We start from the raw sequence: 14,552 nt of genomic DNA on the forward strand, positions 1-14,552 counted from the left end.
ATCTTCAAACATATATTTTATTTAAAAATAAAAACATCATCGCAATCTCAAAATCATATAAAGCCATATTATAACATCGACTGAGATAACGAATAAAATGAAATATTAAAATCACGATATATCTCGCTGCATTGCGCGAGTACCATTCTAGTTATCTTATAAAACAAATTTAACAAAAGTCTTAAAGTCTTAAAATACTAAATGACCAAGATACTCTATCTATACTTTTTCACTTTTTCACCCCCTCCTCCCCCACCCTCCCTCACATACACTCATCCTCTCACATTGAAACGATTTTTTTTTAAATTATAATTTTAAATTCACATTTTATACTTCTATAATTAGTTAATTAATTTATTTTACGTCCTTTACTTTTAAATGTTTTATTTTAAATATTTATCTATACTATCTTATAAAACAAATTTAGCAAAAATTTTAAAGTCTTAAAATACTAAATGACCAAGATACCCTTACTTATACTATCTCACTTTTTCACCCCCTCCTCTCCCCCTCACATACACTCACCCTCTCACATTGAAACGATTTTTTTAAATTATAATTTTAAATTTACACTTTATAACCATATATTAGTTAATTAATTTACTTTACGTTCTTTACTTTTAAATGTTTCATTTTAAACATTTATCAAATTAACATACATAATTGTATATCAATTAAAACATGTTTAAAAAATACATTTTTATTTTAACAAGTTAAACCATTATAATCGTCTCGTTAATACCTTCGAAATGAGTCCAATATTGAATAGTTTTTAACTTAATTATATTATTTTATATATAATATATACCGTAAAAAAATATTTTTAATATTTACGATTTATACTTTTATATTTATTTATTTATATATATATATACTATATATTTTGGGGTTAGGCTGTCCAAATTGCTCTGTATAATATGTTCTGAATTAATATATTCTTGGGTTTTTYTGAAATATATATATATACATGTATTAATTCAACCTTAATCTGAGTTTTTGGACAAGAAAGAAGGTAAACAGTTGAAATTTCATTCTAAAACCCATCTTTTTGGTCTTTTCATGACTTATAATCTGTCAAATTTGTAGTTTTCTTTATTGATTTTAAGTGTTTATCTTAAAACTCAAGTTTCTTGGTTCTTTGCTCTTGATGTAAATCGAACACATATGTGGAGTCGTTTAAATATGTTGGATTTTAAATATATTGGATTTTAAACTGTCATACAATTTTTTTCATCGATAGTCTGTAATTGGAACCATAACTCTTATTAGTTCAGATTGTATTAATATGTAAATATCAAGTGTAACTTATATCATCGTTAAATCTTATCTTATAAAACCAGTGGAACTTCAAAATCGATAAAATTAATGACTCTCACCGCATTACACAGATACACAACTAGTATATATATAAGCAAAGAATCGAGTGAAAATGAGAGTTAGATTAAGATACATTCAAGATCCCATGTAGACCTCTAATCACCTTTTAATCTCAAACCCACTAATAAATCACACTTGATACGAGGATTGAACTGGTGCATGCCATCTAAATGTGCATCCAAGGTTGTAGATCCATTCTTGCGTTTTTTACCTTGACTCCCTTCTCACAAGAACCCAACCACACTCTTTCTATATACATGTGAAGTTTTCTTCAAAATGTCATTACGTTTACGACTGATTAAAATACATTGAAGACTTTAAAAAAACAAACACGGGTCTTCATATATACCACAACAAGCGTCACTACCAAAATAGATCCCGAAAGGATTTTAGTTGAACTGAGCTTCTAAGAAGCTCATATCATTAAGCCCGGCAAAATCAAAGAACAATTGTAGTGAAGTATCAGATGAATCTTCCATTTCACACGGGCTCGACGCACGCGTAAATCCCTGGCAGAAAGTTACACCATCTAGCCGTGGTTCTGGTTCACGGTACGGTTTAGGTTCTGTCTCTATGGTTGTGTTAGACTCGGAGGTTTGGGAAGCTGGGCTGAAACAACCCATCTTCCCCTTGTTGAGGTTTTGGAAAGATTCACCGACTTCTGAATGCCAAATACGTAGGAAATAGTCGGTGCTGGTGGTACTCTTGTTAGGTGACGAAAGTAGAACCGACACCGAAGCCGAAGACTCCATCGAGAGCCGTGCCTCGGCTTCCATCCTGGCGCTCTCCCATTGCGCCATGTGGCGGGTGGAAGGTGAGGCAGGGGGTCGTTTCAACCGGCTGTCCGAACAAGACGGCTCGTGGGTCTGTGGGTCAATGCCCATGGACACGAGACGTTTCCTTAAGTGAGTGTTCCATAAGTTCTTGATCTCGTTATCTGTTCTCCCCGGTAGCTGAGCAGCAATAGCAGCCCACCTGGTAATACACATACCAAATGTAAGGAGTTTCCCGAGTGTTTTGCAGCATATAGGTTTAAAAAAATTAATATACAACGTAATTTATAATTCTTAATGTAAAAAATTAAGAAAATGGATTAAAATGACCAAAATACCATTCATTCTTAACTAGAGTTAATCGTTGTATTTTTGAGATCTTTAAACAAATATGCCCTTATAGTAGAATATAATTTATGGGTATATGTGTAATTTCACAAATATTTTTAATTTTTATAAATTCAAAAATTATTTTTGTTCCCTTTCCTTTCCCTCCTACTTTCCTTCTCTTTCCATTCCTTTCATTCATAAAAACACCTCGAGAACAGTGTAACTAGAAAAGATAACGACCGTTAGTGAATGGGAGCAAAACCTGACGACGTTGCATACACCAGGTCCAAATTTGTAAAAAGAAAAATTACGGACTAGTTTCAAAAATATACGAATTAACGTGATACGTGAAGGGTGGTTATATTATGTGCTTTTATACTTGTAACATTACGAGAAACGGAAAGAACAAAACGAGTCCAATTGTACCTGTTACCGAGGATGGCGTGCAACTGGATGACAAGTTTTTCTTCTTCAGTGGTGAAGGGACCTCGTTTGATGTCTGGCCGGAGGTAATTTGTCCACCGGAGACGACAACTCTTCCCACAACGAAGTAGACCTGCCATCATTGTACAACAACTTACAAAGGACCAAGGGTATAAATGTCATTTAGAGAAGTGACATCCGTATACGTTGGTGTATCGAGTCATTTTTTAAACAATTCATAAAAGTCGTAGAATAAGTTGGACACTATTACCATAAATACATACGTTAATCATACACAAAAAGACGTAAGTTACTGCTCATATGATTCATCTAATCCCAATTTCTTTCCGTTTTTTATATTTTTATATTTAAGGGGGCGTTTGGGTTTGCTTATAAAAAACAAATTATTGACTTATTTCGGTATGACACCAGTAATAAGCACTTTACAGTGTTTGGTTAAACAGCTTATACCGGTGCCAAACCGGTAATAAAAAGTTTTTTGAAGAAGTTAAACAATTTTAACTTATAATAAGTTGATAAAGACTTTTGCAAAAAATACATAAATTGTTTCAAATAAGCAATCTCATACATCCACTAAATCCACAATGATTGGACTTCTTAATCGGAGTTTTTTTATATTCTTAAAAAAGTCTAAAAATGCAATTATAGAAACATGATCCCTTAGAATTTTAAAAAAGAGACCAGGAGCCGTTATACATATACTAGAATGGTACTCGTGCAATATATGCAGCGAGATATATCTCAATTTTAATATTTTGTTTTGTTCTTTATCTCTATCATTTTATATAGTTTTGAAAAAATGATAATATTTTTTTGAATAAAATATAAATTTGTAGATATCATCAAATTTTGAAAAAAAAAATATCGATATCAATACCATATTAACTATCTAAAAGCTCTCTTTTTTGTGTAATTTCTTTAATTCAAATTTTTATTATAATTTAATTTAAGTTTAATAATGAAGGCAATTTATTTTTGATTTAATAATATAATTTTTTTATAAAGACAATAATTAAATATTCTGTTAAAAATCAATGATTAGCTTAATTATTTTATATTTTTTATATGTAAAATGAGATGTTTATCTTGTATTTAATTATGTTTATCTACAATTAATTACACAAATTCAAATATGAAGTTTAATAAATTGTACTTATGCACAATCTACTTGTAATCTTGAATTTTAAGTAATGTACATCAATAAACAGTACTTTATACATTAAAAATGGGTTTTAAGAATTTTTATCAAATGTTTTATGATATAGTATAGATATGATGAAACATGTAATTTAACTTTTTATATTGGGCTACGTTAAACACACCCTTGCTAAATGTATTTCTATTTACTAATTTCTAATTCATATACATTACCATTAGTAAGGGTGCTCAAAAACTCGATCAACTCAACCCAACACGAAATAACTCAATCCGAAACAACCCGATGTCTGATCGAGTTGTAAAATTGTCAAACCGTGGGTATTTGGTTGATATTGGGTTACTATTATATGAACCCAACTCAACCCAATAAACCCAATATCCTTTTATTTATTGGATTTAATATGATTGTTGAATTTCTATTAATATGTACACTAGACAATTACACTATCATGTATGCTCTTCATATACACATATTTTCAATCTATTCACATCTTTATATAACTCATTCGTATATATGTTCAATAACTGTGAACATATATATGTAAATTGAGAAAATTAACTGAATGTGATATACATAAGAAATATGGATAAGTTGTATCAAATTGTTGATAATGAAAAAAAAAATTACGAGTAGAGAAATAACATATTCTAGGTTAGACGAATATCTTAATGTACCAAAGTATCAACCCGACAACCCGTACGGGTTGGGTTGGGTTGCACTTTAGTTTCGGTTGGATTAAGATTTTTCAAACCACAAACATTGTGTTGGGTTGTTCAAATGTCTTCGACTCGATCAATCCAACCCATGAACATCCCTAACCATTAGGTCATCAACTTTTGCTTTTTATATTTTCAATACATAATTTAATCTAATTCTAAAAAATGAAAAATTGCATTTAGCAAATACCCGAAGAAAGTTGGTTCATTTCATGTTAAAGAGACTTTTTTGGTCTGAACTCAAAAAGACATATAAAAATCGAAAGAAACATGTGGTGTGCAAGTGAGCAGTGGCAGAAAGTAAGTAGTAGACTGGTTCCACATCTTCCATAATAGAAGGATAGGATAGGGTGTCTGTTTCTGATAAGACGAGGCTGATGATATTTGTACCTTTTTCTTTATTATGCAAGAAAATGGATAGTCCCACTCTCCCCCATCATTTATTACCAAAAAGACAAAATTAATTATGGGAAATAGTATCTTTGACTGCCTTCCAAATTTTTATATTCAAGATTTCAACATATAATATCAAGATATTTAATATTCTATTACAGATTTTATACCCAATAATAATGTTTTTTATTCATGGTACGAATAATAAAATAAATGTTTACCATTTTTATATTCAGTTTTGAAGAATTATTCAAATTTAAAGGTTATTATTATCTATCAAAAAATTATTTATCTTTTAATAGTTTTATTAAAAAAAGTATTTAGATCATTAAGAGAAGAATCTTGTTTGGTAAAACAAAAATCTGTCTCTTAATAGTTCTAAAATCCTCTGGATAATTTTATATCTTTAATCTCTTTTAACCATTCAACACCCTAATTTCATTGTAAATAATTACCAAATAATTATATTTTAATTTACATTATATCATAAAAACCTCTTAATCATTCTGAAATCATTTTACATCAAATTATTGAGCAAAATCACTCTTACTTTTTCTGTTTGTTTTCTTTAGTAGTCTATTGAGATAAAGGAAGATGGTTTAAAAGCGTAAAAAATTCTATTTTTTTAATTTAAAAAATTTATTAAAGATGCTCTAAATATATGACTAAGTTTTTCTTAAAATTATGTATTTAAACAAAATTACATAAATAAATGGCCTTCAAGATGTTAGTTGAATAACGTTATATAATATTTGGTTGTTGCTTGCGTATCTCATGGATAAATGTTAATACAATGTAAAAACATTTATGCATAAAATGCGGTAAATTAAAGGAATAAACTACATCCAAGAGATAACTAAATTTACCAAAAGATGAAGAGGATGTGTAAGTTTTTATTATACTTGTCTTATATAAATATTATCTATACTACCTTATAAATAAGATTTATCAAAAGTCTTAAAAACAATTTTAATGCACAAAGTACTATACTTTTGTGCATAAAGTCTTAAAAGCCTTAAAAACAACTCATAATGCATTATTAAGTACTACTACCTTATGGATTCCGTCTTGAAATACTTTAATCTACAATTAATATAGCATATTGTATAAATTACCAATGCACATTATTACTTTTTGTTTTCATGTTCCCAAGATACTTTTAACACATTTCACTCGTGCTTTTATCCTCTCATAACTATGTCTTCTTTTCATCCCCCAAGGTGAATTTTGTACTTTTTAATGAATAATTACACTCATTTTTAGTCGTAAACTTATTAGAAAATTTGACATCACGTCGCGTTACACGGGTACACAAATAGTATACTTAAAAAAGAAACTAGTCATTAGAATATCAATTTCACAAGACTCCCATAAATAAATAACTTCCAAAATATACCAAAAGCTATAACGAGAAAGTAAAAAAAATTGCGACTGTTTTGAATATATAAATACGTCTAAAATATATTTTGTAAACAGAAAAATAATGTATTTATACATGGCATAAAATGAGTGTCATGCTTTACTGTTTACTTAAGGATTAGATTTATTATGACGAAATGATTTTGTATTGTATCGATAAATAATTAATTAATTTTAGATTTATATATTATCTAAATAAAAAATGTTTTTACTTTGTACTACACCTAATCTATCGTAACATGCATTCCAACCGATATCCACGATTCTATTCCTATTTATCACATAATAAATGTATATACTCTTATTTTTATTTGGAATACTTTAACTTGATTTTTTATTTGGGTAACGTATTTTCAGAACTTCCACCTTAGTACCTAAGATGTGAAGTTTTAAACGTTCAAGTACTCGAGTAGCTGTTGAAGCATTAACCAGTTATCATATTGATGTAGCGAGTGATATGGTATCCAACTCAGTAGTAAGATATTCATGTTGATATCACGCTATATTGAGTTGGATACCACATCACTCGCCACATCAACATGGTAACTGGATCAATGCTTCAACCGGTTACTCAAGTACTTAAATGTTCAAAACTTTACATTTTAGATATGTGAAAGCTTTGAAAGTATATTACCCAAAACTGAAATCAAGTTAAATTACCTTACCCAAAATAAGAATCAAATCAAAGTAATTTATTTTTTCAAGCAATTTATCCTTTGTATTTATCCTTAAATAAACGTCCAGCTTCAAAAATAGATAACTAAATATTCAAATCTACCTTCAACTAAAAGAAGATCTATCGAAAAGTTGATAAGATAAATTAATTAATTAAAATTAAAGTTGTCATTTGATTACTAAAAGTGTAATAATTATACATGTCTAAAATACATGTTAGATCTATTATAGATACTTATTTTAAGATGAAAGAAGTATAATATAATTGAACCAACATCTTAAAAGCCATTTATTTATGTAATGTTGTAAGTTATAATACAAAATGAAATATAATTGTTTGGTAATTATGTACAATGAAATTAGGGCTCTTAACGGTTAAGGGAAATCCAGGATACAAAATCATTCAGATGGTTTTAAAACCATTAAGAGTGAAGACTTTTTTTTGGCCAAACAAGATTCACCTCTTAACGATTCAGAGGTTGTCCTTTAATAAAACTATTAAGAAGTAAACAAATAACCCCTAAGTTATGTTATATCACGTATTTAATCTCGATAAAATTACATAAATACATTGCCTATAAAATGTTAGTTAAATAACATTTAAACTCGACAAAATTCATTTACATGTAATGTTATTTGACTCATCATCTTATGCCAACTTTGTCGAATTTAAATGCATGTGACAAGTTGTAAATGTCAGGATATTTAGTTATGTTATATCATGTATTTTGTAATAATTGAAGAGGAAGCTTGGTTGCATAGGCAGGCTTAGGGATTTTGAAATTTCAAAATGGTGCAATTTGATAATAAGAAATAAACATATGGATATTTTTTAGGTTAAATTTAATGAAAAAGTGACTAACTTTAACTTGATTCCTATTATGGGTAACAAACATTCAAAACTTCCATTTTGTTAACTAAGATGTAAAGTTTTAAACATTTAAGTACCCGGTTAACGGTTAAAGACAAATTTTAGATTAAAAATAAACTAGATTAAGATTTTAAAAAAACATGTCATTAACCATGTCAGCAAATATTATTGAGTTGGATACCACGTCAACATGATAACCAGTTAATGATTCAATCAGTTATCCGGGTATTTAAATGTTTAAAACTTTACATCTGAGGTACCAAAATAGAAGTTTTGAAAATATGTTACCCAAAATAGAAATCAAGTTAAAGTACGTTACTTTTTTATGCAATTTGCCCTATTTTTTTATAAAATTATCAACGGTCTATCGGCTAATTCCATTACTTTTTGTACATGATACCCTATATTCGTGTCTTTTATAGTGGCACCCTTCCACAATAAAAATCACAATTCCAAATTTTCATGTTACCAATCATATGAATACAAGTAAGCAGAAAGAGAAAGTAAACATGAATTAAATAAATTTAAAAAATAAATAATACTATGTGCCTTAGTTTCATTGGTGGTACATGAATGACACATGATTTTGAGACAAGTGATTTATATCCCTTTAACGACCCTAAATTTTTTACACTACAACATAGAAACAAGACAATGGTCCGTGGATGATGCACTAGCATGGTTCCACCCTGCTCCTTAGTTGAGCAATAATGGTGCAAAATGCAATAGAGCTGCTTGAGTTCGATTACCGAAACAATCAAGTCTCTTAGAGCATCTTTAAGAGAGATGTTATTTTACAAATCTTAAGTTTTGAATTTTTTTTGCTTCTATCATCTCTTCTGAACTCGAAGAAATCTCCATCATCTATTAGACATGTTCTTAGATTTTTGATTTCCTTCACCTTAGGGCCAAAGCAGCAATCGGCGAGGTGATTTCTCCTCATGATGTGTCATAAGGAAAAAAATAGTTGTTCGGATCACAGATTAGATCTCTCATGGCAGATAATGCAACAAAGAGGTTCACGTTCTATAAATGATTGATGATATTGCATTTAGTAATTGAGTAGAGGCGAAAATCGATTAGACTGGACTATGAAACCCTAGCAGAGTAAGATCATCATGGATGCTCAAAAAATGTTGTTATTCTTCGAAGTTTTTTCAAATTTTAGTACGATTTAACTAATCTGAAGCTTACGCATTCATATAAACAACGATTCAAAATCGCATTCGATTTTCCTCGAATCGAATGCGTAGATTCCATGGCGAACATCAAATCCACAAAAATCAAGCACAGAACGACAGAAATGAAATGCGATATTCTCCGAGAAGATAGGAATTCGAAGGTCGAGATGCGTACCAGCGAGTTTTGGTAGAGATCGCCAGCTTCCATGGCCGTTTTTGTTGATGTAATCGATAAGAAGGTCGTCTTCTTCCTGCGCCCATGGTCCTCTCTTCAATCCAGTCTTCTCACAGCACGGAGCTCTCACCATTTCTGGTTTTCTCTCACTAAATCTGAATCAGAAATCAATTAAACCTAGAAGAACAAATCAAATCATGATAGAACGAAGAAGAAGATCGAAATGAGCAATTATTGCTGTTGCAGAGATAGAGAAATTGGTAGAGTTGTCAGTAGAAATGATGGAGATACCGGCGATCGGCGACTTGCAAGCTGGACTGGAGTCTACATGCATTAAATGCTTACACGAAAACATAGCGTTTGATGTATCCAACGATGGATAGATTTTGGGAGAAGCTTCCTTTTATACATCAACTCTTCTTAATTCTGTCTTTTCATTTTATTTGTTTTACAAAAAGGTGACGCAACAATAACTCAACTATTTAACGGGTGTTTGGAATTGTTTGTAAAAACGAATTCATTGATTTATTCCAGTGTAATATCAGTGATAAATATTTTTAAATATTTTGATAAATTATTTATATCGGTGCTAAATCGGTAATAAAAAGTTTTTGAAGAAGTTAAATCATTTTGATTTATGATAAATTGATAAGTGTTTTTGTAAAAAAACATAAGTTGTTTCAAGTAAGTAATCTCAAACACTCTCCCAGAAGGGAGGGAAATTAATAGAAATAATTATTTTTATTTTTATGGATTAAATTATTTTCTTAGGTATTATTTGGTAAAAATAATCTAGATTATCTATTTTTAGATAAATTGTATGAAAAAGTAACGTATTTTAACTTGACTTTTATTTTGGATAACGTACTTTCGGAACTTTTATTTTTGTACCTAAGATGTAAAGTTGTAAACATTTAATTACATGAGTAACTGGTTGAAACATTAATCGGTTAAACATGTTTGATACCACATCACTCGTCATATCAGCATGGTAACCAGTTACGTTGGTACTTAAATGTTTAAAACTTTACATCTTAGATACTAAAATGAAAGTTTTGAAAGTACGTCATCCAAAATAGAAATCAAGTTAAAGTACGTTACTTTTTCTTGCAATTTGTCCTTATTTTTTGGGTACATGTTTGGATGCACATAAGTTAAAACACTACTTGAAATTAACTTCTTGGTAACTTATTGTCACTTTTTTCAATTATAACTCTTAGGGTGCGTTTGGTACGCAAATATGACAGAACAGGACATGACAGAACAGGACATGACAGGACAAGACAGAACAGGACAGTTGTTCAGTGTTTGGTAAGACATGACAGGACTGGACAGAACTGGTTAAAATGACCAATTTACCCCCAGTGAAAATATTATTTTTTATTATTAATATATAATAAAATTACATAAATTAATAAAAATATAGATATCGTATAAAAATAATATTTTGAGGACAATAAAATGAAAGTTTAAGAAACATAAAATACATTAAATAAAATTTAAAGAATTAATAAAATGTAAAAGAGAGACCTATTTAATGTTTTAGAAGAGAATTAAGTTTTATTTTGAGGTTATATTGGTAAAATCTAAGTCTGTTCCACCTTGTTCCACCCTTGTTCCATGGGGTAAGGGTGGAACAAGTCTGTTCTACTTTGTTCCACTTTGTTCCTGTCTGTTCTACATAAAATTCCTGCCAAACATGGGACAGGATCTCTGTCATGTTCTGTCTTGTCCCTGTCCAGTGTACCAAACGCACCCTTATAGTCTTATTAATATTAATTATTATTTATAACTATTAATTAATATAAATTTAAAATTAATTTTAATTATGCATTATTCAATAATATTATTTATTTATTATATCAATTATTTTTATATTATTATTTTTTTAAATTATCATTAAATACATTTAGTTATCAAAATGCAAATATAACAACTTTAATAATGTTTACGTGACATAAACTTTAAAGTTATACTTATTTTATTTATTAACTATGTTTTTTTGAAAAAATATTAATTAATTGAGATATGTGAGGTGGACTTTTTTTTTGTTATCTTATATTTTTACCAACAAGTTATGTCAAACATGATTTGTTCATCAGCTACTCTGCTGAATATAGCCTTAGTCTTTTGTCTGCTTAAATTTTTAAAAAGTTAGTACAAATGGTCATTTCTTAACTTGTGGAGGGGTCAAAATGTAAAAAAAAAAAATTCTTGAACATAGTCTGCAAGTACATAAGGACCAAATATGTGAATCTATACTATATTATAAAGCATTTGACAAAAACTCTTAAAAACCATTTTTATGCATAATGTATTGTTTATTAATGCATATTACTTAAAACTCAAAATTGCAAGTAGATTGTGCGTAAGTACAACTTATTAAAACTCGATATCTAAATTCGTGTAACTAACTGCATATAAACATAATCAAATACAAAATAAACATCTCATTTTAAATATAAAAAATGTAAAATATAATTAGGATAATCGTTGAGTTCTAACAGAATACTTAATTGTTATCTTTATAAAATGTTATATTATTAAACCAAAAATAAATTATTTCGTTATTAAACTTAAATTAAATTATAATAAAAAAATTAAAGAAATTACATAAAAAATAGAACTTTTAAATAGCTGATTTGATATTAACATTGATATATATTTTTTTTTTTCAAATTTATATTTTATTTAAAAATAAAATCATTATTGCTTTCTTAAAAACACATAAAATCGTATTATAACATCGACAAAGACAAATAATAAAATAAAACATTAAAATGGAGATGTGTTTCACTGCATTGCGCAAGTACTCTTCTAGTTAATCTAAATACTTCCACATGTAGAGGTAATGCTACATGTGAACCCAAACAAATTTATAGATTTGGTCCATGTACTTGATGATCATGTTCAAAAACTTTTCTTTTACATTTTGACCACCCCTTCAAATTGAGGAGGTGGCACCGGCAAAAACAGTGATATTTTAAAAAAATTCAGATAAAAATGGTTATTTCTATTAATTTCCCAACAAGGCTTTTGGACCAGAGATTTTTTTTCCAGAGATCACCAGCTTGAATCCTGCATATTGATGATTTTCTTGCCTGTTCTTCAGGACCACTGAGATTACTCCAGGTGTGCACAAGTTAGACCAGACACCCACTACTAAAAAAAATGTCGCAGCATGTACACTTATTTGTAACAACTCAAATTATAAACCGTAAAAATGAAAATGCAATTTTTAAACAAGAAGGACGAAAATAGCAATTTTTAACAAGCCACATGGATGAAAAACAAAAGTTACTTTTATATATATATATATATATATATATATATATATATATATATATATATCTATATTTGGGTTCACGTGAGATCAAAGGTTTTTCGTGAGACCCGTAAGACCAATTTATGTTCATTGATCAACTTTATAAGCTAATGATCTAACGGTCTAAAGTTGCACGGTGACAATTTTGTGATTATTGAGAAGTTTCGTGGCGTTTATGAATGTTCAGATTGTTAGATTGTAGATTTAATCCAAGGGTTAAGAATTGGTCTTACGGGTTTCACGAAAAACCCTTGGTCTCACATGATCCCAAGTCTATCTATATATACATATATATATATATATATATATATATAGGGGCTTAATCAAATGAGAACTGTTTTGTTTGTGGTAACCGTGAAATCCAAACTCAACCAATCATTTTAATATATTAATTATTATTTTTAAATTAATGTAAAAGGACAAATTAGTAAATACTAAATTTAGATTAAATATTTATTTATTAATTCTATACATTTTAAACTTCCAATTAATTTTGATTTTACATTCTTAAATTATCACATGAAACCACAATCTTTTTTACTACAATGTAACACAACATTTTGTGTTACCTAATACACTACTGGTATTGTAATACTTTGTCCTGCATCAGTAACTATTGGAATTTGTAGCCCCTTATGACTTATAAGTTTTTGGTTGTAGGCTACCAAAGAATTCTCACGATCGGTTTAGTGGTTCTGGTAGCACATGAAACCACAATCTTTTTTACCACAATGTAACATAACATGTTCAACCAAAGTCTACAAATTGTTTTCTACCTCCTCTGGCACAACCAACAGAATTTTTGTGTTTTTTTGTTTTGATTTGATTAAATTTAATTTTAGAAGATTAACAGATTTCTAAGGCGCTCAAAATAGTCTCATTAAATTAAAAAAGAATTGATCATTTTGCCCTTATTTACATACTCACATTAAATATTGGAGAGTTATTTTTTGGATTTCAGTAATTAATTTTTCTTTTATTTTCAACCATTGATTATTAATTTGTGTGGTTGAGATTGGATCTCACGGTTACCACAAACAACTCAGTTCTTCCTTAAATGGGCCTATATATATATATATATATAGAGAGAGAGAGAGAGAGAGAGAGAGAGAGAGATTGTTTCAAATACAACCCATCGCATTTGTACAACCAATGCAATCCAATAAATTGAGATATTTATGAAAACGATGAGAGTTCATTTATAATGATTTGAATATTTATGGAAGATGAATATGGTTTATTAATTATGATCAATACTTTATATTATGAAATAATCAAAACTTCTATAAAATCACATATTAATCAAATGAAATCCTAATTTGAATTTTGTCCACTTGATTTTAAACAAGTCTACCGAGTACCGAGAGAGAAAAAAATGGGGTAAACGAACTGAATTTATTGCGCTATTTCTTTTTCAAGCTTTCCCTGCATTAATCCCCACATACTTTATTTGTTACATTAGGTATGTATGTGTGTGTATACACACACACACATATATCTATACTATATTATAAAGCATTTGGCTTAAACTCTTAAAAACTCTTAAACTCTTAAAACTCTTAAAACTCTTAAACCCGTTCATCCCTAAACAATTTCATCCCTATCCGATTTCATCACATAACTGAATTCGTGTAACTAACTGCAGATAAACACAATCAAATACAGGATAAACATTTCATTTTAAATATAAAAAATCTAAAATATAATTAGGATA

General features: G+C 28.9%; 1 protein-coding gene across 2 annotated transcripts; it reads right to left on the reverse strand.

The window, feature by feature from the left end:
- Positions 1–1,598: 1,598 nt before the first annotated feature.
- On the reverse strand, positions 1,599–9,849 carry LOC112526312 (transcription factor MYB41-like). 2 transcript variants are annotated; one of them, XM_025136570.1, is made up of 4 exons: positions 9,805–9,849; positions 9,514–9,690; positions 2,907–3,036; positions 1,599–2,352 (listed from the first exon to the last, which is right to left on the reverse strand). In XM_025136570.1, the coding sequence occupies exons 2-4, from the start codon at positions 9,644–9,646 to the stop codon at positions 1,767–1,769; spliced, it is 849 nt and encodes a 282-aa protein (XP_024992338.1). In that variant the 5' UTR covers positions 9,647–9,690; positions 9,805–9,849; the 3' UTR covers positions 1,599–1,766. The 2 variants fall into 2 exon arrangements, with proteins under 2 accessions (XP_024992338.1, XP_024992336.1); XM_025136568.1 differs by having other exon boundaries at positions 9,514–9,832.
- Positions 9,850–14,552: the final 4,703 nt, after the last annotated feature.

This window comes from Cynara cardunculus, assembly GCF_001531365.2.
Source record: "Cynara cardunculus var. scolymus isolate 2C chromosome LG 14, CcrdV1, whole genome shotgun sequence".
Taxonomy (NCBI): domain Eukaryota; kingdom Viridiplantae; phylum Streptophyta; class Magnoliopsida; order Asterales; family Asteraceae; genus Cynara; species Cynara cardunculus.